Source organism: Astatotilapia calliptera, chromosome 7, assembly GCF_900246225.1.
Source record: "Astatotilapia calliptera chromosome 7, fAstCal1.2, whole genome shotgun sequence".
NCBI lineage: Eukaryota > Metazoa > Chordata > Actinopteri > Cichliformes > Cichlidae > Astatotilapia > Astatotilapia calliptera.
Genome location: NC_039308.1, coordinates 64070476 through 64095080, shown reverse-complemented (window position 1 = coordinate 64095080; position 24605 = coordinate 64070476). Strand labels below are relative to the sequence as shown.

Genomic DNA, 24605 nt, shown 5'->3' with positions numbered 1-24605 from the left:
CTCTCTTTCTATAACTCAGTTTTATTTGCATCACTCTGCATAATGCACAACAGCACATACGTCCCCAGGGCCTTTTTTATTACGTAAACCTGTTGCAAGAGGAGTCACAGCAGCGCTTTTACAACATCCATCAAAACAGGGGCAAGAATGTCTTAGAGTGGTTACGGATGTATTGGTTAAAAGGCAGTGAAGTCAGAATACTATTAGACTTGTCCATTGAATTCAGATATTTTCAAAGACACCAGACAAAAAGTATTATTAACACTTGAAAAGTCTGGGTACTCTGTAATAGAATCAGCTGCTATACCCAGAAAATAAAAATCCTCGCTCTGGGTGAAAAGAACAGAAACTCATCTCTGCATAGCATCACTGCAGGCAGACCCCCCTTTACTGAAAGAGTGAATAACTCAACCCAGGGATGCTGTGCTCACCCATTTTGAACAAAACAGCCACATACAGTATGAGAAGTATATGAGAGAACAGCAGCTCCAGTCTAACTTTGCACAGAGGACAAACGAGGCAATCTGGACAAAAGGGGATCACAGTTTCACACGAAGACCAACTGGTCAGTGTTCAATTGCTTGCAGCGCCAGTACTCTTGAAAAGCACTATTCTAGCTGCAGGAATCCCTTCCTCCTGTCACTTAAAGTTTCACAGTTCTTTGAGGAGGCAGGAGCTGCAGGAATCGTGCAGAAAGTGAAACTGAGAGAATGCAGCCTACTTATCTATATAAATCTTCAATGTTCTGACATTTGTGCAGTCTGTTATTGATTTTAAAACCTGCTGTGGGGAGAGAGAAGTAACTCTGCAAGTGGCATAATTTAAAATGTGTACATGTATGAATGCAAAGTGGAAAGGGGGTTCTTGTTAAATTGACCTGCTTTATCCTTAACTTACCATTTGCATTCTTCCCGCAGATCAGGTGTTGCCAGGGTTGCAAAGAGCCCCATATCTCTGCATCACTGTTAACGGCCTGCTCCAGGATCTCCACAGTAAACTTGGGGATCCCGTTATCCCGCTCCAGCAGCGCACTGCGCAGCACCCGCGCGTACACATCACGGAAGAGGTTTTCCATGCACGCGGCCAGGTAGATCGCCGCGTGCTCATGGATCCTGACTGCTACCCTGCTGTCGACCATCCACCTGAAGAACTTCCCCACGTTAAAGATGAGTCCGCATCGCGCCGACTTGCCGCGGGTGAACTTGTCGTCCTCTGTGCTCATATTGTACAGTGACAATGCACTGAGGGCCCCGCTGATGCAGTTCATCGACACGGTCCACGCCAGGACCATCTTTATGGCACTTTGGATCTCATATTTGGTACATTTGGCGTAGCGCAAACTCAAGCGCTGCGCCTCCTTGGCGACCCTGACCAGGGCCCGGCTGACCAGAACCGAAAGCCTGTGCAGGACGTCCTGCTGTGGTGTCGGCAGGCTCATCTCCTCGTCCTTGCTCAGAGCGCTCGCCACTTCCCCGAGGCTCCACGGCACATCCTCAAGCTCGGGTAGTTTAGCGCATTGCCCGGTGCACTCCAGGATCTCGGCGTCTTCGACCAGGACCGTGTTAACAGTGTCCAGACTGTTGTGTCGACTGTGCATCGAGTCGGTTAAATGCCAATAATTCCCTCCATGTGCCTCTGAGCAGCACAGCGACGCACTGGAAGACCTGAAGGAGTCGGCGGCTCCACCATAACCCGAGTCTAGCGTCAAATCCTCCAGGGTCCTTGCTACTGACTTGCTACTCCTTGCCATAACTGCGCTTCATACTGTAAAAAGAGGGCTTGGAAAAAGTGGGGGAAAATACCGACGAAGACGCAGTGTGGATACACAAGCGCCTTCCACGAGCTTGTCAACTGAAATGTTTTATTCTTTTCCCTTTTCTTTTGTTTTCTTTTGGAACTGTCCATGCAGGCATAAAGTTAAGAGTAGTATCTCCCTACAGTGCATCAACAGTCATACAGTGCCGTTCAAGCGCAGAGGCTGACAGATGGAGGCGGGACCGGAGAAAACAGAGCGCAGCTGTCAACCAATGGACTCTCGGGAAGAATCAGCAAAGCGTTTTAATTGGATCAATAAAAAAACCCATCGATATAGCTCCTGATAAAGATTGTTAATATGAATACAAACAGTAAAGGACGGGAGTACTCCGCTCATTTCCCCCCTTTCTGTCGTCTACTCCTTATAAAAGTTTGCTTCCTCAAAACTCTTGAACCGCACATCCTGTAAAATGACCAGTCAGACAAAAGACACAAATTGCACTGAATAATATATATTTTAATATAAAAGCAACTGCTTTTATGTAACTGTGTTTAGAGGACAAACCGGCCAGAGGCACAGACTTTTCACTTATTTTCTGAGGGCCCATGTCTGATCGTAACATGACTCAAGACCATTAATAATAGATTGCATGCATAATGTATCCTTCTCTGTTCCTCTGGAGGAGAACTCGTTGAAAAGATCGGAATTACTTTCAAGGTCATTATCTCGGATCCCTCAGGGTCTAACGTTAGTTTCTGCGTTTAGTTTTTTGCCCTTCCCATGGGCCATCACGGCTTTGCAGGATCTGCATGAATACATTAAATAAAGCAACACCGAGCGATACACTGTAGAAGTATTCTTTACTTTGGAGTAACAGCGATGATCGTGCATTTACAGTAACAATGTAGGCTAATGAAAGAAATGTAAGGCTGACAAAAAATAAGGTTCGGGTTCAGTGTAACAAAAAATGGTTGAGTGTAATTAACCTAAACTGGTGGTATTTACATTTTAGTTGCAGTACTTTCTGCACTGGACAGCAGCTTGGAGCAACAGTGAACCCTGGTGTTAGCTAATAAAACTTCAATTTATTGAGATTGACATTTTAAAACAATCACAAGCTCCAACAACAACTTCATCACACAACTAGGATTGGACGATGACTGCTTTGTACAATTAATGTGGCAATGTAACATAAACCTGTGCGGCATAGTGGTCCATATTAAAATGCACCATGCTGCATTTGGCAGGATAACACCCACAGTTCTCCAGTCACTCCCAATCTATATTATTAAGTACACCTAGTTTGCAAAATCCCTAATTAATGTGGGACCAAAAGCTTTTCCATTTAAAGAGATGAAGGAGCTTGGTTAATAAGCTACCCTGATGCACACAGAACTGACTTTCTGATTATTATTATAGTACTTTAACTTGTTATTATAAAGTAAAACCTCCTTCTGAGGCATTCTGATTTCGTTTTTGTGTCTTTGCCAACACATAACTGCATGTCACAGCATTTTAGCACATATTTTCAAGTCAATATTATGCAAAGTCATTATTAATTAATTCATAAAATCAGTGCTCAGTTAAAATATATATTTTATTAAGGTAAATACAGTATATACAAGCATATGATGTAGATATTTCTGAAAAGCATAATCCTGTATTCTGTGATTATGGGATGTGAGCAAACAAAGTCATATTTCTACAAAACCACACGTTAAAGCTGTCTTATGATCTCTCTCTCTGGTCCTCATGTAAATGGGGTAAATAGAATAATATCCTTATATAGAGAGGTTTTAAAAAATGTTCAACAGCCCAGAAGAAAAGCAAACTGGTTGAGATGATTTAGAAAAACATTAAATGTAACCGAAATGAGAAGCGGCTGTATCAGTAACAATGAGGAATCTTGTGCTCTTGGGCCACTGTGATGTGGCCTGATGTAGATTAAGGGTTAGATCAAGATCAAGTATGCATGCTCTTCTTCTTCTTCATCCTGTCACACATTTTGGAAGGCTGCACACACATTAAATGTTTACTGCAGTATATGTCCTCTTTCTCCAAGTTCACTGAGAAAAACAGAGCAAAAGGCTGATTGATTTGTGTCTGCACTATAACCTTCATGATTGGTCTATAGCTGCTCTACAAAGGGAAAAACCTGCATTGCTCAACCTTTGTGTTTAAAAGCAAAGTAGATTAACTGATTAAAACTACTGAAGCTCAGAACATTTAAAATCACATCACAGCTTCGTGTCCAGTTAAATAGATTATCATAGGCTCAGATAGCTCTAATAAAACAAAAAGGAAGATTAAGACAGAAAAACCTCAAAGTTTGTGAAAACTGACTCAAAGGCAAAAACGTTAAAGTGCACTTTGATCCTCTACAAAAACAATTTCTGGTTAATTCTGCCATCTAGTGGCAATTTGTATAAGTGTAATGGGATGTTTTTGACTGCATCCCCACCACCCTTTTCAACATAATTATTAGAGTAACCTAACTTTCTTATAGCCAGAGAAATCTTTAGGCTTCTCTGATTTTACAGTAATTTTTCAAATCTTAGCAGAGAATGAATGATGGAAAATAACTTTTTTTCAGGAATGTTTGATGCATATCCTTGAGAAGCCAGAAGGTCACAGTGGAAAAAGCCATCAGACATTGGAAACAATTACTTTTCAATGCACTCAGTAAAAAATACAGACAGACAAGCAAAAAACAAACAAATACTTTGACTGTATAATTGTGAAAAGCATTGCACGCCTTAACCACACTCCTGTGGTTTTCCTGCACATACTGTAATTTTCTCCAGAAGACAGAGATGTGCAACCAAGGACTTCTAAAGCAAGCAGACAGAAAAACAAACGGTCAGAAAGTGACAGAAATTCCTCTCATATCCACACCTATAACAGAACAGCTAAAGTCCAGACTTTGCTCCCTTACATTAAGATTTACTTTCTTTTTTATTTTCTGTTTCACTGAGCAGGATTTTTCAAGCTGTTTTTCCCTTAGAAAGCAGAAACAGAAATGCTCAGGTGTAATGTACTTTAAAAGCCATGGCTTTTAATCTTATCATGCATGCATTTTCTCATGCATGCACGATACTTAGGGAAAAAAAGGAGGCATATTGCACAGCTTCACAGATCTGGTTGTGCGACAATGATATAACTTGTCATTCTGCCCCAGGGTGATACAACATGTTCTTCTTACCGAGCACAGTGTGCTATCTTTGCTCCAACCCTGACATTTCTGTGGCATGCAATATATCCCACAGAAATTATTTATTCAAAAGATTTATTTTTGTTCTTTAAACAAAACCTGTTAACAAGTTAAATTAAACTTCTATTGCTTGAATTTACACCTAAAATTCAATAACCTGAGTGAAATATCCTTCGATAACCATTCCATCATTAAACCAAAGGTCAAAATGATCATCCTTCTGATTTTTCCAATTGATAATAACAAAATGTAATTTACCATTAATGACACTCTAACAAATGTATGAGGCTGCCTCTTCCTATAATTACAAACAGGGTTACAGTAAAAACAAACAAACAAAGTAATTACATAACGTATAACATTTTAAAATCTACCAGATAGACTATCAAAAACTTAGAAATGAATACCTCTTAACACCTTATTGTAATCTAGTCTTGATATAGTAACCCTGTACCTCACTCAGAGCCAAAGGATACCCAGTTATGACAAATGTACACCAGAGCCCTGCTAGGAGTATGATCTATGTGGGTCCAGTTTTGGTTATTTAATAAAAGTGTCATTTAATTCAATTAAATCACAACTATTGTGTAAGTTTGTACTTTATCATTAAAAAAATGATAACGTACGTCATCACCTCAAAGTTTTGCTCACTGTGAAATGAACAGTTTGTCAAGTCAAATGTGTGATATCAAAAAAATTTCACTGTGCACTCTAATGTGGCATTAGCAACCCACGTGACCAACAGCTACATTGCTTTTGCCAGAGTGTAAATTGCCAGTATTATTTAAAGGGTATGTTCAACTTATTTGCCCAGTTTTCATGTAATGCCAGTGTCGTTTTACAGACTTTAGACACAACTGCCATGAAATTAAGACAAAATTCAAATAAAACTTGCAATTTCTTTATTGTAATCAAAGTTGTCACACAAAAACGATCTAATTTCTGTCCAAACCAATTAGAGAAGCTCTGTGCAATAGTAATAGTAGTACCTAACTCTACAGCAAATGTTATGTATTAACAACTGCTGATGTCATGTCACATCTTAAGTTTTTATGTAATTTAACGTGGCTCACGGGGTACACATTGGTTAGAGATTACCGCTGATGATGACAATGGGCGGGGTTAGTTATGTCCGACCAAACGCACGGTTGCGGCGCGGTCACGAGAAAGAATCGAGCACACCTGCTCAGAAGCTGGCCTTGCCGCGCGGCATGTGATCATCCGGGTACTTGTGGGTATACCACATAACTGAAACCGAAGTCTCCCATTAGCTGCCTTTAATCTCCCAGTTTAGACGATATTTTCGGGGTTTTCGCTTAAAAACGGAGTTTGTCAGAGATTGTATCGAGAAAACATCGAAATCGATGGTGGAACATTTAAAAATAACCGCAGATAACGCGTAAGCAGAGGTAAGAAAGCACATTATGGAAACGTGACGGGGAACACGTTGCATAACGTTTAATCCTGGCCAATCACGTCGCTCCTTTCAGCCCTGCGTATTCCTGTGGGTGGAGATGTTGATAGCGAGGACATCTTGCATGGCCGACTTAGGCTGGTGATGTAGTTTATGTACAGTGTTTAATATGTTAGTAAGGTCGAGAGAGCGTTGAATTTGTGCAGACTAACCCCGTTTGTGGCAACAAAACGTAAGTATGTACGCGTTTGTACGTTTTGCTAACTACTAGCATATTTTATATGGCCTTCGCCCAAGCGCCGTGTGTTAGCTCATCAAAACAATACATTTGAAACATCGTTTGACTCTGTTAATGTTCTGTTTTCGAACTTAATCATGTTGAATTATTCAATTTCAGCGTTGCTGCTAATTGAGAGAAGAGTTGCAGCCCCTTTCTGCGTCAGCTGCGGTTTCCACCTTTCTACACATGCATTCATTGCTGGTCAGCAGACCCAACGCTGTGGATAAATTCATGGAGCTTGGTTAAGGTCCGACAAACCTTTATCGCCATCCAGGAACGGAGAGCAGCTTTAAAGCTACTTCGGCCTTGGATGTGTATTTGTGACTTTGTTTTTGCCACAGAACAACGTTAGAGGGCGTCGTTTGTTGTTTGTGGGAACTCCTTAATACCTTTTTCACCCCACTAGTGGTAAAATAAAAAATAAGGGAGGCGACATGGTGGTCAATACCATCCATTGGTTCAGGAAGGGACTACGGCTGCATGACAACCCGTCTCTGAAAGACTCTATCCAGGGATCGGACACCCTTCGTTGTATTTATATCCTAGACCCCTGGTTCGCTGGATCCTCCAATGTGGGCATCAACAGGTGGAGGTAAGATGGGTCACATGCTGCTTTAGCTTTTAAGTATGGGTATATAGGAGTGTTATGTGGGTTAAAGGTTTGTTCTTGGTATTCGTTGTTTAAAGCTTGAATCTAGATAACATGGACTTTGAGGCAAACATCTTCATTTACTTTATAAACCTAATCATAACAATTGGTCACTTAATCCTTAAGCGCCTGTCACAAAGTTCATATTATTTAGATTCTTAAGACCTGTGGAGAGCTGCATCGCCACACAATATGGTGTGCTTTCAATTGTCAAAGGGTGTTTAGGTCAAACTTAATCCCTGGTTATAGTTGCTTAGTATCAAGACTTGTGGTATTTTTAGCAATCACCCAATCAAAACTTAATATTGTTTTAGTTGTAACCTTTATCTTCACTAACTGCATACACTCTCTCTTCACGTCGTTGCTTACACTCGTCCAGCTGCTTTTTAACACAAATATCTAATCAGACAATTGCATGGCTGCAACCTAATGCTTTTAGGCATATAGACAGGGTCAAGATGTCTTGATAAAGTTTAAGTGACTCGTCAGAATGGGAAAGAAACATAATTTAAGTAACTTTTAATGTGGTGTGGTTGTTGAGACCAGATGGGCTGGTCTGAGTAGTTCAGAAAATGCTGATCTACTGTGATTTTCCAGTACAGCTATCCTTAGTTACAGACAGTTGTTTGAAAAAGAGAAAATACCCAGTTAGGCTGCGTTGCGTAGATCAGAGGAGAATGACCACACTTGTGGGTATTGTAACAACAAGTCAGGTGACCAGTCATTACACCCAAGGTATGTAGAAGAGCATTTCTGAACACACAATAGAGCTGGGCGATAGAACGATAACGATATGTATCGCGATATAACTTTTACTCGATAGAGAAATTAAGCTATCGCGATAGACCTCGCCGCTCTTGTCCTCTTAAAAAAAAAATAAAAAATAAAAAAAAGGTCAGCCAATCCAAATTAAGTGGCGCAGAGCCGAACCAATCACAGCCGCAGCGTCACGTCGCGTGACTTGTTACGTACAGCACAAGTGCCAAGCCGCACGTGTGTTTGTTTGGGAAGCAGCCAGCGGGTAATGGAGCCAGCGCGTAATGGAGGAAATGAGTGTGCCGACTAGAAAAATCAACTGAGCGTGACCGAAGAGAAAACAGATGATGGTTCCAATGCCGGAGAGATTGTCGAACGGAAGAGCCATAGAAGTTCCGTAGTCTGAAGGTATTTCGGCTATTTCAAGTCTGACAAAAAACAGTAGCGTGCACTGTAAATTGTGCCGAAAGCAAGTCTGGAAATACAATAAACTGGTGCCTGCGTCACACTGTGCGCCACGTTATTGTTTCGGTGAAATGAATTTCTACAATACTGTTAATTCTACTCTCTGCAGTGTTTAAATGCTTACATATACACACAGTTACTGTCCCTCCACACATACGACTCGGTTCTGCTTCTATGCCCCAGCTTTGTTGAGGCTTCTAGACTTCTGATTGGCCAACATTTCTGCACGGTTAGGAATCTAGCGCCACCTGCTGCTTTGGCACATTCATAGCAGCGTTTTCCTTCATTTCTCCCTTTAAGTGTGGACGGGATTATTTTTTAAAACGAAAACGGAAAATCTCAGTTTTCAAAAATACCCGTGTACGTGTGGACGTAGCCTCAGTCTCTGACTGGAAGCGCTAATTCGTCATTCGGCTTTTGTCAGACTAAAGTAACTGTTAAAACTGTTTGAAAAGCTAAGCTATACAACAAGGAGAGATTGAGAATTTCCTTTTAGTTCTCAGTTTATTTGATATTGACAAAAGTTAGTCAGTTTTGTCTGTTCTTCTGTAAAACAAACTAAGATTTATTTTTAGAATTAATATTTTGTTTCTAAGTGGAATTGACAATTTAGTCTGTTTCGTTTGTTCTATTTTGACACTTAAACGCTTTAGCGGCTGCCTTTTGTGTAGTTTGCAATATTTGCCTTTATTTATCTGAAAAAGTCTCATGTTCCTTAAGTACATCTACCCTGTTGAACTTATTATGGGAAATAAATATTTAAATAAAAACAAGCTGCTGATTATTTCACATTTTACTTGTGAGCAACGGCACATTTAAATCTTACAAATATAGTTATTTGGCTTATATCGTGATAGATATCGTTATCGCCTGAAATGAAAAAAACATATCGTGATATGAAAAAATCTCATATCGCCCAGCTCTAACACACAACATGTCAAACCTTGAAGCAGATGGACTGTAACAACAAAAGACTTCAGCAGGTGCCACAACCCTAAGCTTAAAAATGAGAAACTCAAGCTATGCAAAGATTGGTGTAAACAACATAAAAGCATGAGTTTATCGTGGAGGGTATTTTCTTCATACAGTTTGGATCCCTTAGTACCTGACCATTGTTTAAATGCCACAGCCTATCTCAGTATTGTTGCTCAGTATTGTTGTCAATCCTTTTATGACCACAGAGTGATCATCTTATGATGGCTGCTTCCACCAAGTGAGAAAGCTCAGATGATCTCAAACTGGTTTCTTGACCATCACATGAGTTCACAGTGCTCAGTTGCCATCCACATGTACTAGATCTCTATCCAGTAGAGCACCTTGGAGATGTGGTGGAATGGGAGATTTGCATGATGGATGTGGAGTTGCCCAGTCTGCAACAGTTGTGCGACGCTGTCATGTTAATATGGAAATCCCTCGGGAATGTTTCTAGCACCTTGTTTAAACTGGCACAAAATTAAGAAAGTTCTGAAGGCAAAGGGGGGAACCAACACAGTACTAGCAAGGTGTTACTCCAGCACGTTTTGTAGAAGAGTTAGGGGAGAGAAGCAGGGCAAAGTGGCTCTCTAACATTAACTAACTAGCATACTGTTTTATTAAAAAACGTTTGGTTTGTTTTCTGAAGCACTTATCTAATTCAGAATGGAGAATTATGTAATTGCACATCTTTCCATAGATGATGGGAATTTGATTGAACAAAAAAGTGCTCATTTTGATCAGGCAGACAAGTCGTTAAAATAGTAGTTTTAAAATATTTACATTCATTCTTTAGGGGGGTGGTACTTTGCAGCTGTTTTTTAAGCATTGATTTGCTGCAATATTATAATTTTATGCCTATTATTTGGTCCTCTTCCAACAGCAAAGGTACACGTAATTGGAAAATGAGTACAACACTGAGAGAGGACCATGTCATGTCATGGACAAAATATTGAATTTGTCCCCTTAAAGCATAAATCTGCCCGACTAGTTTCCCTTGTAAGGCTGGACATTAATCAAATTTTAATATTGATCACAATTTTAGCCCCAACCAATATTAAAAATTTGTTAATAGAATTCAGAACAAACAAAATGCTACCTAATGGGGATTTATATTTCAGCAGGAAATTTATTGTTGATTTCTGCTGTGCATCTCCAGGTGCTTTTTTTTTTTTTTGCCACACTTTTTGAACCTCAGTGAGAGAATGACGGTCACACCATCATCATCATCATCATCATCATCATAAGATAAGATAAGATAAGATAACCTTTATTAGTCCCACACGTGGGAAATTTGTTTTGTCACAGCAGGAAGTGGACAGTGCAAAAGTTATGAGGCAAAAATTAGAATACAATAAGAATAAATACAGTACACAACTGTACAGAATAGAATAAAATACTATATACAGTAGAATAAAATAAAATAAATATACAATAAGATAAAAATAGAATACAAATACAAATACTATATACAACTGAGTAAAAATACAACGATGACAGAAAGGATTATTGCACTTAGTATTATTGCATATGTATGGATGTGTGTGCTTGATCAGTTAAAGTCTTTATTATGGAGTCTGACAGCAGTGGGGAGGAAAGACCTGCGAAATCTCTCCGTCCCACACCGTGGGTGCCGCAGTCTCCCACTGAAGGAGCTGCTCAGTGCTGTCACAGTCTGCTGCATGGGGTGGGAGATGTTGTCCAACAGGGATGACAGCTTAGCCGCCGTTCTCCTGTCACTCACCACCTCCACTGGGTCCAGAGGGCATCCTAGAACAGAGTTGGCCCTTCGGATCACCCTGTTCAGTCTCTTCCTGTCCCCAGCAGAGATGCTGCCGCCCCAGCAGACCACACCATAAAAGATAGCAGAAGCCACAACAGAGTCATAGAAGGTCTTCAGGAGTGGGCCCTCCACTCCAAACGACCTGAGTCTCCGCAGCAGGTACAGCCTGCTCTGCCCTTTCCTGTAGAGGGCGTCTGAGTTATGAGTCCAGTCCAGTCTATTGTTCAGATGAACACCAAGGTACCTGTAGCTGTCCACAGCCTCAATGTCCATACCTTGGATGTTCAGTGGTTGCAGTGGAGAATGCTTGTGCCTGCGGAAGTCTACCACCAGTTCCTTGGTTTTACTGGCGTTGATCTGGAGGTAGTTCTGCTGGCACCAGTCCACAAAGTCTTGGGTCAGACCTCTGTACTCCTTGTCGTCCCCATCAGTGATGAGGCCGACTATTGCAGAGTCATCAGAGAACTTCTGCAGGAAGCACTGGGTGGAATTGTGGGAGAAGTCTGCAGTGTAGATGGTGAAGAGGAACGGAGCCAGAACCGTTCCCTGTGGGGCCCCCGTACTGCAGACGACCCTGTCCGACACACAGCCCTGAGTCCTCACCAGTGTTGGTCAAGTTACTTGAAAAAAGTAATCAGTAACTAATTACTGATTACTTCCCCAAAAAAGTAATCCCGTTACTTTACTGATTACTTATTTTCAAAAGTAATTAATTACTTAGTTACTTAGTTACTTAGTTACTTTTTAAAAACACGATTTACAACCTGAAGAGGTGATAAAGCGATAGATCTTTCAGCCCAATTCTACTTTTTCTACATAATCCATCATACAAAATGTAATCAAATGGAAAAGTCTCTTTTTTTTAAGTTGTTTTATCATTTTTAATCTTTTAACTTTATGCATCAAGCAAAAATTTAATTATATGCAACATTCTCTGAGTTGAATAAATGAGTTTAACATTTAAACCTATTTTCTGCACATTCCAGCACATAAAATAAAATAATTTTTTGTGTTTACACTCACTCTTTCAAATAGATGCAAGTAAAACACAGCAGAACATAAATAAAGTCAAAGACTCAGCGGTCCTGTTGCTCTATTTTCACCTGTAAAGCAGGACTGCAGTAGGCGGAGGTTTACCCTGGTGCAGGTGTGCAGCGGTCAGTGGAAGGATACGGCAGTTTCTCTGTGAGTTTCCCATCACGTCGTAGCTACTCGGTGCTTGCTCGGAAGTTTAGGGGTTTTTTTCGCTGTAAAAAGAAGTTTTCTTCCCACGCACGATGGACGCTAATGTTTTTGTCACTTTTTATGGAATCAAACTCAAAGTAAGGTCAGTACTTCCACGCTTTAAACGCTGCATGCTCATACTCTCTCCCGCACTGGATATGTGATCCATTGTTGATCTGCACACAGCTGTTGTCACTAACGGCGCACTCGCTTACGTCACTGTCGTGAGACATTCTCGCAAAAAATCACGGTTTTAGTAACGCAGTAACGCAGCGTTCCTACGGGAAAGTAACGGTAATCTAATTACCGATTTTGCAATAGTAATCCCTTACTTTACTCGTTACTCGAAAAAAGTAATCAGATTACAGTAACGCGTTACAAGTAACGCGTTACTGCCCATCTCTGGTCCTCACATACTGTGGTCGGTCGGTGAGGTAGTCCAGGATCCAGGTAGTGAGGTGATGGTCCACTCCAGAGTTCACCAGCTTGTCCTTTAGAACCGAGGGAAGAATGGTGTTGAAGGCACTGGAGAAATCAAAGAACATGATTCTCACAGTGCTTCCAGCGGTCTCCAGGTGAGCGAGGGAACGATGTAGGAGGTGAATGACGGCATCATCCGCTCCAATGCCAGGCTGGTAGGCAAACTGAAGTGGGTCCAGTGATGAGCTTATTAGGCGCCGAAGCTGAGCCAGGACCAACCGCTCCAGGGTCTTCATCAGGTGGGATGTCAGAGCCACCGGCCTGTAGCTGTTGAGGTCCTTGGGGCGTGAAGTCTTTGGCACTGGTACAACACAGGAGGTTTTCCAGAGCTGTGGGACTCTTCCCAACCTCAGGCTCAGGTTGAAGAGGTGCTCCATCACCCCACACAGTTGGTCCGCGCAGGACCTGACGACCCTCGAGCTGATGCCATCTGGACCCGCTGCCTTCTTGCCATTAATCCTCCTCAGTTCCCTCCTAACCTGGGTGGTTGAGAGAGACAGGCTGGAGCCTTGTGTTGAGTGTGTATTGGATGCTGCAGTTGGGGGTGGGGGGGAGTGAGCAGGGTGAATAGAGGAGGTGTGAAGTGTCTGAGGTGGAACAGCAGCAGTGGGGGTGGGTGAGTCTGCAGCCGATGTTGCAGACTGCCTCATGGCTGAATCAAATCTGTTGAAGAAATGATTCAGTTCATTTGCCCATCTCACATCCCTCCCAGGCAGAGAGTTCTGCTGTTTGTGGCCTGAGATGGTTCTGAGGCCTCTCCAGACTTCACCAACGTTGTTTTGTTGAAGCTGGTTCTCCATCTTCTGCCTGTAGCTCTCCTTCCCATTCCTTATCAGTCCCCTCAGCTCTCTCTGCACCCTTTTCAACTCCTCTTTGTCTCTGGATTTGAAGGCCCTCCTCTTCTGCTTGAGGACGGTTTTAATTTCTGGGGTAATCCAAGGTTTGTTGTTGGAGAAACACCGTACAGTCCTGGTAGGTACAGTGTTATCCACACAGAAGTTTATATAGTCAGTAATGCATGTAGTAAGGCTGTCGATGTCCTCTCCGTGGTCATCACGAATCACCTCCCACACAGTCGACTCAAAACAATCCTTAAGAGCCTCCTCGCTCTCCTCTGACCATCTCTGTACTGTGCGGGTGGCTGGTGGCTCCCTGCGCACTAAGGGCTCATACACAGAGACAAGATGCACCAGGTTGTGATCAGATCTGCCCAGGGGAGGGAGAGGTGATGAACTGTATGCCTCTTCTGCATTGGCATACAGTAAGTCCAGTGTTTTATTGACTCTGGTTGGGCAGGTCACATACTGGGTGAAGGTGGGCAGTGTGGAGTCCAGTGAGGCATGATTGAAGTCCCCTGATATTATGAGAAGGGCTCTCGGTGATTGTGTTTGCAGTCTGCTGACCACAGAGTGGAGAGAGTCACAGGCTGCATCCGCGTTGGCCGAGGGGGGGACATACGCTGTTATCGCGATAACATGCGAGAACTCCCGGGGCAGGTAGTACGGACGCATGCTAACGGCTAACAGCTCAATGTCTCTGCTGCAGAGTTGCTCTTTTACAGTGATGTGCCCAGGGTTACACCATCTGTCGTTCACAAAAACTGCCAGTCCCCCTCCTTTCCTCTTACCGCTGTCTCTGGTCCTGTCCGCTCGCAGCAGCTGGAATCCCGGTAGTGTCACGCTTGTGTCCGGAGTTAGCGATGTTAGCCACGACTCCGTTAGCATCATGATGCTACATTGCCGGTACTCCCTCTGTGACCAGGTTAGCGACGTCGTCATCATCATCATCATCTCAGTACAAGGGATAATAATCATAGCTTTAATATAAGGGCACATATCAGCAAATTCCTGGAGTGAAATTGCTGAAACTGTAGGAATCGATGTGAGGGAATCTAGAATCTAAAAAAAAAATGTGATAAAAAACAGTAGGGGACCCAGGAGGTGAAAAGTCCCATCATTTTATCTGTCTCTACTGGCTAAAACACCAGTACACGCCCATATGACAATTAATACATAATGCACACGGCAACGTCCTCAGCCACTTACATAGGTCATGTTGTAGGCTCTGCAAGGATCCCCTGCAGAAGTCTAAATCGAGCCTCAATCAGCACCTGCATGTGCCAGTCACACCTGTTTTCTGCACCATGCAGCTTGAAGTTTCCTGGGTGTTTTGTGGATGAGTAACACTGCATTAAGACAGACGTATGAATGAACTATAACATTATGATTAATGTTGTTGTTTTTTTAAGCCTGCTGCTATTACTACATACTATTTTGAGTAAAATTTCAAAGTGTGGACATTACTGTTTCAAGACAAACTGCCAAGGCTGACATTTTCTCTACAAAATGCCTTTTGTAGATGAGTTGGAAAAGATGGTGCAGAAAGCTGCATCTGGCCAGAAGGAAAAAACGCACAAACCTGGAAGAGTTGGCAAGATTTGTAGAAAATACACGCTGGCAATAAGCAGATGCATGGGTACCAACGGCTACACCCTCGCACCCACAATAAAGAGGATGTATGTTGCACGACAAGACGCGATAAGATGGCTGATCAGTTTGTTTCACTAACTCATCTACACAGGGCATTTTGTAGAGGATATGTCAGGTGTGGCAGTTTTTGTCTTGAAACAACAACGGTTTTCACCTTGAGCTGCTTTAGTGACCAAGATCTTGACCAATTCCAACTAGTTGGTAATATTTTTTTTTCTTGTTTTATAGTATTTTTTTTCTTCCCAGAATGCTCAAATAATTTTCATCAGATTTAGTAATTTAAAAATAAATGATGATATTGTTGATGGTTAATTGTAAAAATCTCCAAAACTTTATTCATTCTCTTTAAACCCACCCTTTGACATTAGTTTCAGTTTGATAGTGGATCTTGGGGGAAGCTGCACACAGTGCATATGTTACAAGAAAGCAGTGAGTGAATTATTTTTGCTATATTTATTTATTGCAGATGTTCATATGTTACATTACATTACTAGTCACATGTTGCACCAGTGTCCAGCTCTTTTTGTCTTTAAAATCAGTTCACTGTGGTTAAAAAAATATTTATTACTTATTTATTTATTGCTGAGTCTGTGTGAAAGAGAGGGCTTTCACCATTTATATCCAAAGAAGGACATATAAAGGTTGCAGGCAGTAAGCTTGCTGCCCAGCTACTCTGACAAGCTATTTTTTTTCCTGCTTACTGACTCTGCTGTTCAACTCTGAATCAGGGGCTGCAAATTAGGGGCTGCAAATCTGGGTCAGTATGTTGTTATGGTCATTACATCATCCATCCTCACTGCTTTGACCTATATTAAACACACACACCCCTTTAGTCAACTACACCATGTCATTTGTGTTATTACATGCACACTATTTTTAGCTTATCCCATACGTCTATACAGCCGCATTTGTTCACAATGTTGCAAGCAACTATAACTGCTTAGTTTTACTACCACTGGTACACTGATTTAGATTGAACGGAATATGTTTGAGTTCTTATGGAAGTGCTCTCCCTGTCTTGTCTCCATTTTCATGCTGAAACAATACAAACTGGTCAGTAATTTGTGCTTTGTAGCTTGTGAACCTTAATGGAAAAAAATGATGGATTATTTATTTTCAATAAATGCTGAAGAAAACCCATGTTTTAACCTTGGATACACTCTGTTACATAAAGCACTAAACTGAAAGGGAAAATTAGGCACAGAGAAAAAGCTGGCTGTAAATAAAAGGTGATTATTGAGACCTCAGATTGGTCGGAATGGCTCAGAATGGGAGCTGGAGTGGTGAGACAGAGAAGCATACTGGGGTTAGTGGAGCAGAGGTTTACTGAGGGAAGCTGACCAGACAGAACAGAATTCAGAAAGTAGGGAGTTAAGCTGATCTGTGCAAGCAGTGCCAGAGTGTTAAGCTAAATCTAGTAGCAGAAAACTGCAGTGAGCAGGAAGATTTGCAAGGTAAATGGAAGACGGCACAATTTCTAATACTGCACACATGCATATAGAGACACTAAACTGGAGCAGAACTTCACCAGCTGCACATTAGTCAGTTTTCAAGTCTCTTCAAGCTCAGCTCTGACACATCGTTGACTCCACTAACCATCAAACACACCCATTTCCACTGCCACAATACAGCAGACGCACGCTGCAGCACAGAGAGAGGAGGGGAAGCCACTCCAGAAGTGATTATAGGTCAGTGTGACCCAGAAAGGAATATCGAGGGAGTGTCAGAAGGGAAGACCAGTGTAACAATGGGAAATTAAGAAATACTGTAATCTGTGGGAATATTATGATACATTACTTCCATAATGTATCATTACTTCATTACTTCCATACAGTTAAAGGGTTTTTAATTTGTAGAATTAGAAGATAAGAGAGCCGTTATTAAAACTCTTGTGGATAATAACTCGAGTGTATTAAATGAGGATATGAAGGCATGAGAGTATTTGTCAGAAGATACAGGTAGTGTGCTGATAACTGATTTTTAAAATTTACTCCATATCTGCTTGCCAAAGCCAAACTCTTTGTTAGATCTTGAATTATATTATGAAATCCTAGTAATAAAGCAATTATTATTTTTAGGTTGTGGTTTAGGTGTCAGTTACTATATAAATGCCACTCGGATGTTAATGGAAGACAATGGACGTGACTTAAGGATTTTTTTTTTTTTTTTTAAATTATGTTAGATGTTGTTGTTTTTTTGTTTGTTTGTTTTTTAGTTTTGTTTTGCTGCTGGGTTTGTAGATAAATTGTTGAGAAAATGTTTGTTTAAAGGCATAAGTCATGAGTGCTCCTACAGTATACATGCTCTGCTTTTTTGCCAGTAATATTTACAGCAGTTTCACCAGAAGAGGGCTGCATGTTCACATGAATACACTGCAGTATCTATGTTGCTGAAAGAAACTGTCTGCTGTTTATTTATTGTGTTTTGTCCATATCTCATGATGTCATCAGTGATGTTCTAAAATTATATATATTTTTATGATGATGGTGGTAATGAAATGGAAATATGTTAGATTTTTTTGTGTTTTCTGTCCACAAATGCAAAATAATCAAGTTTTGGCAATCCAACATAATGCATTTTTGGACATGCAACAGTGCAACATGGTGCATTTGAACCTTTCCACTTTTAAAAACGTCTGGCACCATATTGTCTAATATTTAGCTCTTTAGACCTTAGAACCTGCTAAGATAACCCAAAATGATAGCAGAAATTAGTGAAGGTGATCTCTGCCCTTGAAAAAATGGAAACTCTCATAGTCATCAGAAAACGTCTATATTCAGGTATCAAAAGTCATGAGTGAGGGTACCGGAGAGCTTGTTGCATGTTGTTTTATGGGAGAAATGGTTAATCTACTAAAAACTATTTCTATACTGAATTTATTAATTGTAGTCTATTACAACTTTTCCATTCCTTGTGCCTGTTATCATTGGTCATATGAGACTGATACGGTTTTACTTAATCAATCAATTGTAGCCAATTATTTGATCCTTCTGGGGTTTTTCTTTTAATTTTTTTGTTTGCTTTTTTTAATAAATAGGTTTTTGCTGCATTGTTTAGAAGACTTGGATGCCAGCCTGCGCAAACTCAACTCCCGCTTGTTTGTCATTAGAGGCCAGCCTACAGATGTCTTCCCTCGTCTGTTTAAGGTACGAGTTTTGGAATAGAAGATGCAGTCCTGCACTTTACTTTTACTTCAAATAAACCTAATATAATGAAAGGGATTTAAAAAATAAAAATAAAAAAGGTGCAAAATTGTGTCTGCTGAACTTAAACAAAGGAGATCCAAAGTTATTACATGGATGTTCAGACTGAAAAATCTATTTCCCAAGTGTGTGTGTGTGTGTGTGTGTGTGTGTGTGTATATATTTGTTAGAAAAACACATGTTTCTAGTTGTGTATGAAATGAACTGTATGCGATTTTAAGTTAATCACCGTTCCATTTTGCTGTCAATGACTTTCAAATGTTGCATGCATTCAATAAAATGCAGCAGATGTGTAAACACTACTGTTTTTCGTTGTTACCCAGGAATGGCAGATAAACCGTTTATCTTATGAATATGACTCTGAGCCTTTTGGCAAGGAACGTGACGCTGCCATCCAAAAACTAGCCAATGAGGCTGGGGTGGAGGTCACGGTGCGGATTTCACACACCCTCTACAATCTGGACAAGTGAGTGACTGTATAGAGTAATTAAGCTGAAAGTCTCATAGTAATGAACCAATTTTAAGGCAGATTGTGACCACCTACTCTGTCTCTGCAGGGACTGCCTTTTAATACATTTTTCTCTTTCATAGGATTATAGAACTTAATGGCAATCAGCCTCCACTCACCTACAAACGCTTCCAGGCTGTAATAAATCGAATGGATGCCGTCGAGATGCCAGCGGAGACGATCACATCTGAGGTTCTTAAAAACTGTGTCACACCAATCAGTGAAGACCATGATGAAAAGTTTGGGGTGCCCTCCCTTGAAGAGCTTGGTAAGTTTTTGTGTTTATGTGTTTTCTATCATCCATCTGTATCAGAGTTGGGGGCAAACTGCAGTTTTTAAGTTGAATGTGGTACTTTTTCAGGTTTTGAGACAGAGGGTTTAACCACAGCAGTGTGGCCTGGAGGAGAAACTGAAGCCCTCATGAGGCTAGAGCGGCATCTCGAGCGGAAGGTAAAAATACATCTTACTGAGAACAAAGTGAAAAATTAATTTAGAAACTTCCTCGGGTTTTATGTCTTAAAAAAAGAAATGTCTTCCTTACATGTGCAGTGAATTGTTCAGTGTATATACAGGTGTAAGAGAAATATGCACTTTAACTGGATGATCGCTATTTCTCAGATTTTTGACTACATTTCTTTATTGCTCTTAACATAGTACATCATGTGCATAGAGGTCAGTAATCCAGTTTGTGTTTTCTCTTTTTTCCTCACATTACTTCCAGTATCAAACCAGCTGAGTTCCTCTTGCATTATTTTGCGCTTAATTATTATTAATTTATTTTTTTTGTACTGAGCTATAACAAGAGTGTAATATCTGTCAAATGTCGTCATTAATGATCTTCAGTAGTGACTTTATTGAAGGTTAAGTTTTGCTGTCGGAGACTCAGAAATGTAACATCTCATTTATTGTCAGTTATTCAGATGAAGCTGACTAACCTTTTTTATTTATTTATTTATTTATTTATTTTAAACAGGCCTGGGTTGCAAACTTTGAGCGTCCACGTATGAACGCTAACTCTCTGCTGGCCAGTCCAACAGGCCTCAGCCCCTACCTGCGCTTTGGATGTCTCTCATGCCGGCTCTTCTACTTCAAACTTACTGATCTCTACAGAAAAGTACTAATGCCATAGTATTATATTTGTTGGGCTTAGAGGCTTTAGCGTCTGTTTTCAAATTTGTATTTTTTTCTTTCATAAGCCTAAATCAGCTGTCCATCATCCCATCAGGTCAAGAAGAACCACACACCACCACTGTCCTTATACGGCCAGCTGCTGTGGAGAGAGTTCTTCTATACAACTGCCACCAACAACCCCTGCTTTGACAAGATGGATGGCAACCCCATTTGTGTCCAGATACCCTGGGACCGAAACCCAGAGGCACTGGCCAAGTGGGCAGAAGGACGAACGGGCTTTCCTTGGATAGATGCTATTATGACCCAGCTGAGGCAGGAGGGGTGGATCCATCATTTGGCAAGGCACGGTGTTGCTTGTTTCCTCACCAGGGGAGACCTCTGGATCAGCTGGGAAGAAGGCATGAAGGTAAGAACGGAGAAAAGGGAACAAGTGCTTACATGAGGCTAGATTTTCTAAAGCCAAAAAAAAAAAAAAATCTGAAGATGTAGAGGAGTCAGGTTTATTCCCAGCCTTATTGAAGAACAATATCCTGAAAGGTTATTATAGATTTTTATGTCCAGTGAAGCCAAAATCATGTTTCCTGCACCAGATTTAAGTGCACATGAGTCACTCTGGTTATTATTCATTGTTTAAAAGTGCACTTAAAGAAGAGTCAGAGTAAATTGGGTACCTTGCTGTTGTCTTCTTTCTCTCATTTGTTGTTGACCATTTTCTGTTTGCTTTTTTTAAAACAGGTTTTTGAAGAGTTGCTTCTGGATGCAGACTGGAGTGTAAATGCTGGCAGCTGGATGTGGCTTTCTTGCAGTTCATTTTTCCAGCAGTTTTTTCATTGCTACTGCCCCGTGGGATTTGGACGACGCACCGACCCAAATGGCGACTATATACGGTCAGCGAGACATTTTATGAAGTATCACATGAAAATAGGAACAATAGTGTGGGTATTTGTGTATCCCTACAGTCATTTCAAGTAACTAAGTACAATCTCATGGTTAACTTGTGGGGAGGGTTTTGTTTTTTGGGTTTTTTTTGTAGCGTCACATGGGTGAGGTTACAAAAGAGAACATTGAACTTTGTTTAGCACTTTATATAATTGTTAGTGTATTTGGGATAATGTGGCCTGTGTTGCACCACAGAAGTTCTCCTGAATATGAAATGTGATACAGTCATGTGGTGTAATTGGTAAACACTGATGAGAATTTGTCATGGGACAAAAAGAATGCACTTTGAGCCACAGTATTAACTGCATGTGTGCCAGCTAATGTAACATGAAATGCAGTACATCCATGAACTTGGACCAGTCTGTTACATTAGTCTACATTACATTGTGTCATCTTCATCTGATTTTGTGTCTGCTTGCAGGCGTTACTTGCCGATATTGAGGGGTTTTCCAGCCAAATATATCTATGACCCTTGGAATGCCCCAGATGAAGTACAAAAGGCAGCCAAGTGCATCATAGGAGTCCACTACCCCAAACCCATGGTGAACCATGCTGAGGCCAGTCGCATCAACATTGAGAGAATGAAGCAGATTTACCAGCAGCTTTCCTGCTACAGAGGACTGGGTATGGATGCCAGCTAGATACTAATTAAATGTCATGGCATTATTAATTTTGCTAAGTGTACCATTCAGATAAACATTTTATCTGCTGTTTGTGAGGATGACTGATCTTGTCCTATGACTTTTTTTTTTCTCCTGATAAATGCACAGAACCTTATTATACCTTCATTAGGATGTATTAGGATAAATTCTAACTCATAAGTACAGGTGACTGCCGGAATCTCCATAATACTCCTACCATCGTATTAAATTACATCTGCAACTCAACACACAGAGAATATGTCTGTGAAGGTTCTCAGTCATCCAGGTCATCGTAGTCAAAGGAGCTTGCAAAGAAAAGCGTCTGGACTTCTTTAAGTTGCTTGAAGACGTTTCACCTCTCATCCGAGAAGCTTCTTCAGTTCTAAGGTCAAATGGTGGAGAGTCCCAGATATAAACCTAGTGGGAGTTTCCCCCCACAGAGGGACAAAAGGACCCCTGATGATCCTCTAATCGCCTGAGCCAAGGTGTGAAACTGGGCGTGGGTCCCAATCAGCCAGAGTTTCGGGTGTGTTCATTGTGAAACCTGGTCCCACCTTATCATGCGAATTCCTGAGGTCAGATCTCCCACTACTCCCACTAGGTTTATATCTGGGACTCCCCACCATTTGACCTTAGAACTGAAGAAGCTTCTCGGATGAGAGGTGAAACGTCTTCAAGTAACTTAAAGAAGTCCAGACGCTTTTCTTTGCAAGCTCCTTTGACACAAAGAATATGTTTGACACATGGTAACAGTTTGAACCCAGAAGTAGTAGTAGTAGTAGTAGTAGTAGTAATAATATCCATCCCATTCATTTTCTTCCAATTATCCAATTTTCGTGAGTGGGCTGGAGCCTATCACCCACTCTGTTGCAGGGCTAATAATAATAAATATAATTGTTGTTTGTTTGTTTTGTTTTTTTTGTTGTTGTTTGTTTGTTTTAAAATAGCCCAATAGTTAATATTTTAACTATTTTAATTTGAAATCCTTTTGTTGTCTCACAGGTCTGCTGGCAACAGTCCCTGCCAATTCCAACTTTGGTGGAAATGGCACTAATCCCAGAGCAGTCTGCACAGTGACCAATGAAGGTGCAGGAGGGTCCTCTAAAGACCCCTCTGTGCAGGTGGGAATGTCTCAAACAGGTACGTATTGAATATTTATTTATAGTCACACCTACAACATTGAAAATCTTGATTTATTGCAAAATACAATTTCTGAGAGTCATCAGACTCACACTAAAATAAATACTCATGAGACTGCAGTGGTAGGAAGGGTAATGTTAAATATATGAATTCCCTACCTGTAGGCTTTTTGATAACTGTTGAGAACTAGAAACTGAGGATTAGGCTTTATTACAGAGGACAGCTGAATTACTGTTGTTCTCGAGAAGCTACTGGAAACCGATAAAGCCGAGCTAAAATTGTGGACTGAAAAAATTAACATTTAGCATTTTTGTACATTTTGCGAATAGGCATGTATGCAGTTTGTTTGCAAATTAATTGTATGTTATGTTTTTAAAACAGAACGAGCACAGTCTGTGCAGAAGCGTCGTCATGAAGAGACTCCCCTTGAAAGCAGCTCTAAATCCTGGAAGCAGAGTAAATAGGGTGCTGAAGACAGAACAAGGATTCCTCAGTCTGTCTGTATCATCTGGGTAGCATCCCCCCTGCATTGCCCCAAATAACGAACAGTAATAGCTAAAAGTACCAACCATTGTAGAGCACGAAAGGGAGGGGGGAACTGGATTTATCTTCTATCTTTTGACTTTTAGTCTTAAAAACTCTTTAGTACATGACATTCAAATTATCAGGACTTGACTCGATCGGATACATTATAGATCTCAGGAACAGATGAAAAGTTAACAGAAGGAATCTGCAAAAGGGGTAAAGCAGCAAATACAGCTGAGTATAAAATCTTCTCATCAGGATGTTGTGAAGCTACCTATTGTCTTCCACTACAATATGTAATTGTACAAATGCTGAAACTAGTAGCCAGTGCGCTTTACCCCCCCTACACTCCACATTAATGAGGTCAGAACATGATCAGGCTCTGATTGGAAGGTGAAACACAATCAGTGATTTTCAGACAGCCTGATCTGATGCTTCAGCTTCCACACTATATGTAAAAATGTCAGAATAAAAAAACTATTCCCATTAGAGTGACAGAACCGTAGGAGTTTTTTTTTTTTTTTTGTGTTCAGCTGACACTATCACTCACTTTTAGTAAACTGACTTAAAGTAAAATGACCTGGATAAACTTTCTTTTTATTTTTTAACAGCCCTCTGTATCTTTAGCACCATTATTACAGCCATACAATATTGATTGTAAATAAGGTTAGCACGTTGTTAAAGCAGGCCATACAAAAGGCGTCATACGTTTTGTAAATATTTCTTTTTAATTTCCAACTTTTGTATATTTGGTAACAGGATCTCAAAATTCCTTTGTAAATAAAGTTACCAAAAAAAACTCTGGGGGAAAAAAGTTCTCTGAAAATGTGCAAGCCCCCCCCCCCCCCTTCTCCCATGTGATCATAAATCTGTTATTTTTGTATCAATTACCAAATTACAATTGTATTGAAATAAAGGATGAAATATTATTGCGTTCTCATTTCTTATGATACCTCAGATGTTTGTTCCTGTAACTCATTTCATGCTAATTTTATTCACTGTTTGCCTTCTTCAATATTCCAACCTGAAGTAGACACTT

General features: G+C 40.7%; 2 protein-coding genes across 5 annotated transcripts in view; one reads left to right on the top strand and one right to left on the bottom strand.

The window, feature by feature from the left end:
* Positions 1-2600, bottom strand: part of btbd11b (BTB (POZ) domain containing 11b) — a 70163-nt gene extending 67563 nt beyond the window's left edge. For both annotated transcript variants that reach the window (XM_026176556.1, XM_026176557.1), the window contains exon 1: positions 898-2600. In XM_026176556.1, the coding sequence (XP_026032341.1) occupies positions 898-1750 (853 nt within the window). In that variant the 5' untranslated portion in view covers positions 1751-2600. The remainder of the gene's footprint in view (positions 1-897) is intronic.
* A 3508-nt stretch (positions 2601-6108) lies between these two features.
* Positions 6109-24495, top strand: cry1b (cryptochrome circadian regulator 1b). 3 transcript variants are annotated; one of them, XM_026176553.1, is made up of 14 exons: positions 6109-6376; positions 6458-6613; positions 6779-6908; positions 7068-7253; positions 18517-18625; positions 19006-19148; positions 19274-19458; positions 19552-19640; positions 20164-20304; positions 20416-20727; positions 21057-21208; positions 21682-21884; positions 22904-23041; positions 23423-24495. In XM_026176553.1, the coding sequence occupies exons 4-14, from the start codon at positions 7096-7098 to the stop codon at positions 23503-23505; spliced, it is 1713 nt and encodes a 570-aa protein (XP_026032338.1). In that variant the 5' UTR covers positions 6109-6376; positions 6458-6613; positions 6779-6908; positions 7068-7095; the 3' UTR covers positions 23506-24495. The 3 variants fall into 3 exon arrangements, with proteins under 3 accessions (XP_026032338.1, XP_026032337.1, XP_026032339.1); XM_026176552.1 differs by having other exon boundaries at positions 6458-6617; positions 6779-7253; XM_026176554.1 differs by lacking the exon at positions 6458-6613 and having other exon boundaries at positions 6779-7253.
* Positions 24496-24605: the final 110 nt, after the last annotated feature.

Coding starts and splice junctions, on each gene's coding strand:
- cry1b (XM_026176554.1), top strand. CDS start 7,096: ATGGTGGTCAATACCATCCATTGGTTCAGGAAGGGACTACGGCTGCAT. Junction 7,254..18,516: donor GTGGGCATCAACAGGTGGAG/GTAAGATGGGTC, acceptor TTTAATAAATAG/GTTTTTGCTGCATTGTTTAG. Junction 19,149..19,273: donor ACCCTCTACAATCTGGACAA/GTGAGTGACTGT, acceptor TCTCTTTCATAG/GATTATAGAACTTAATGGCA.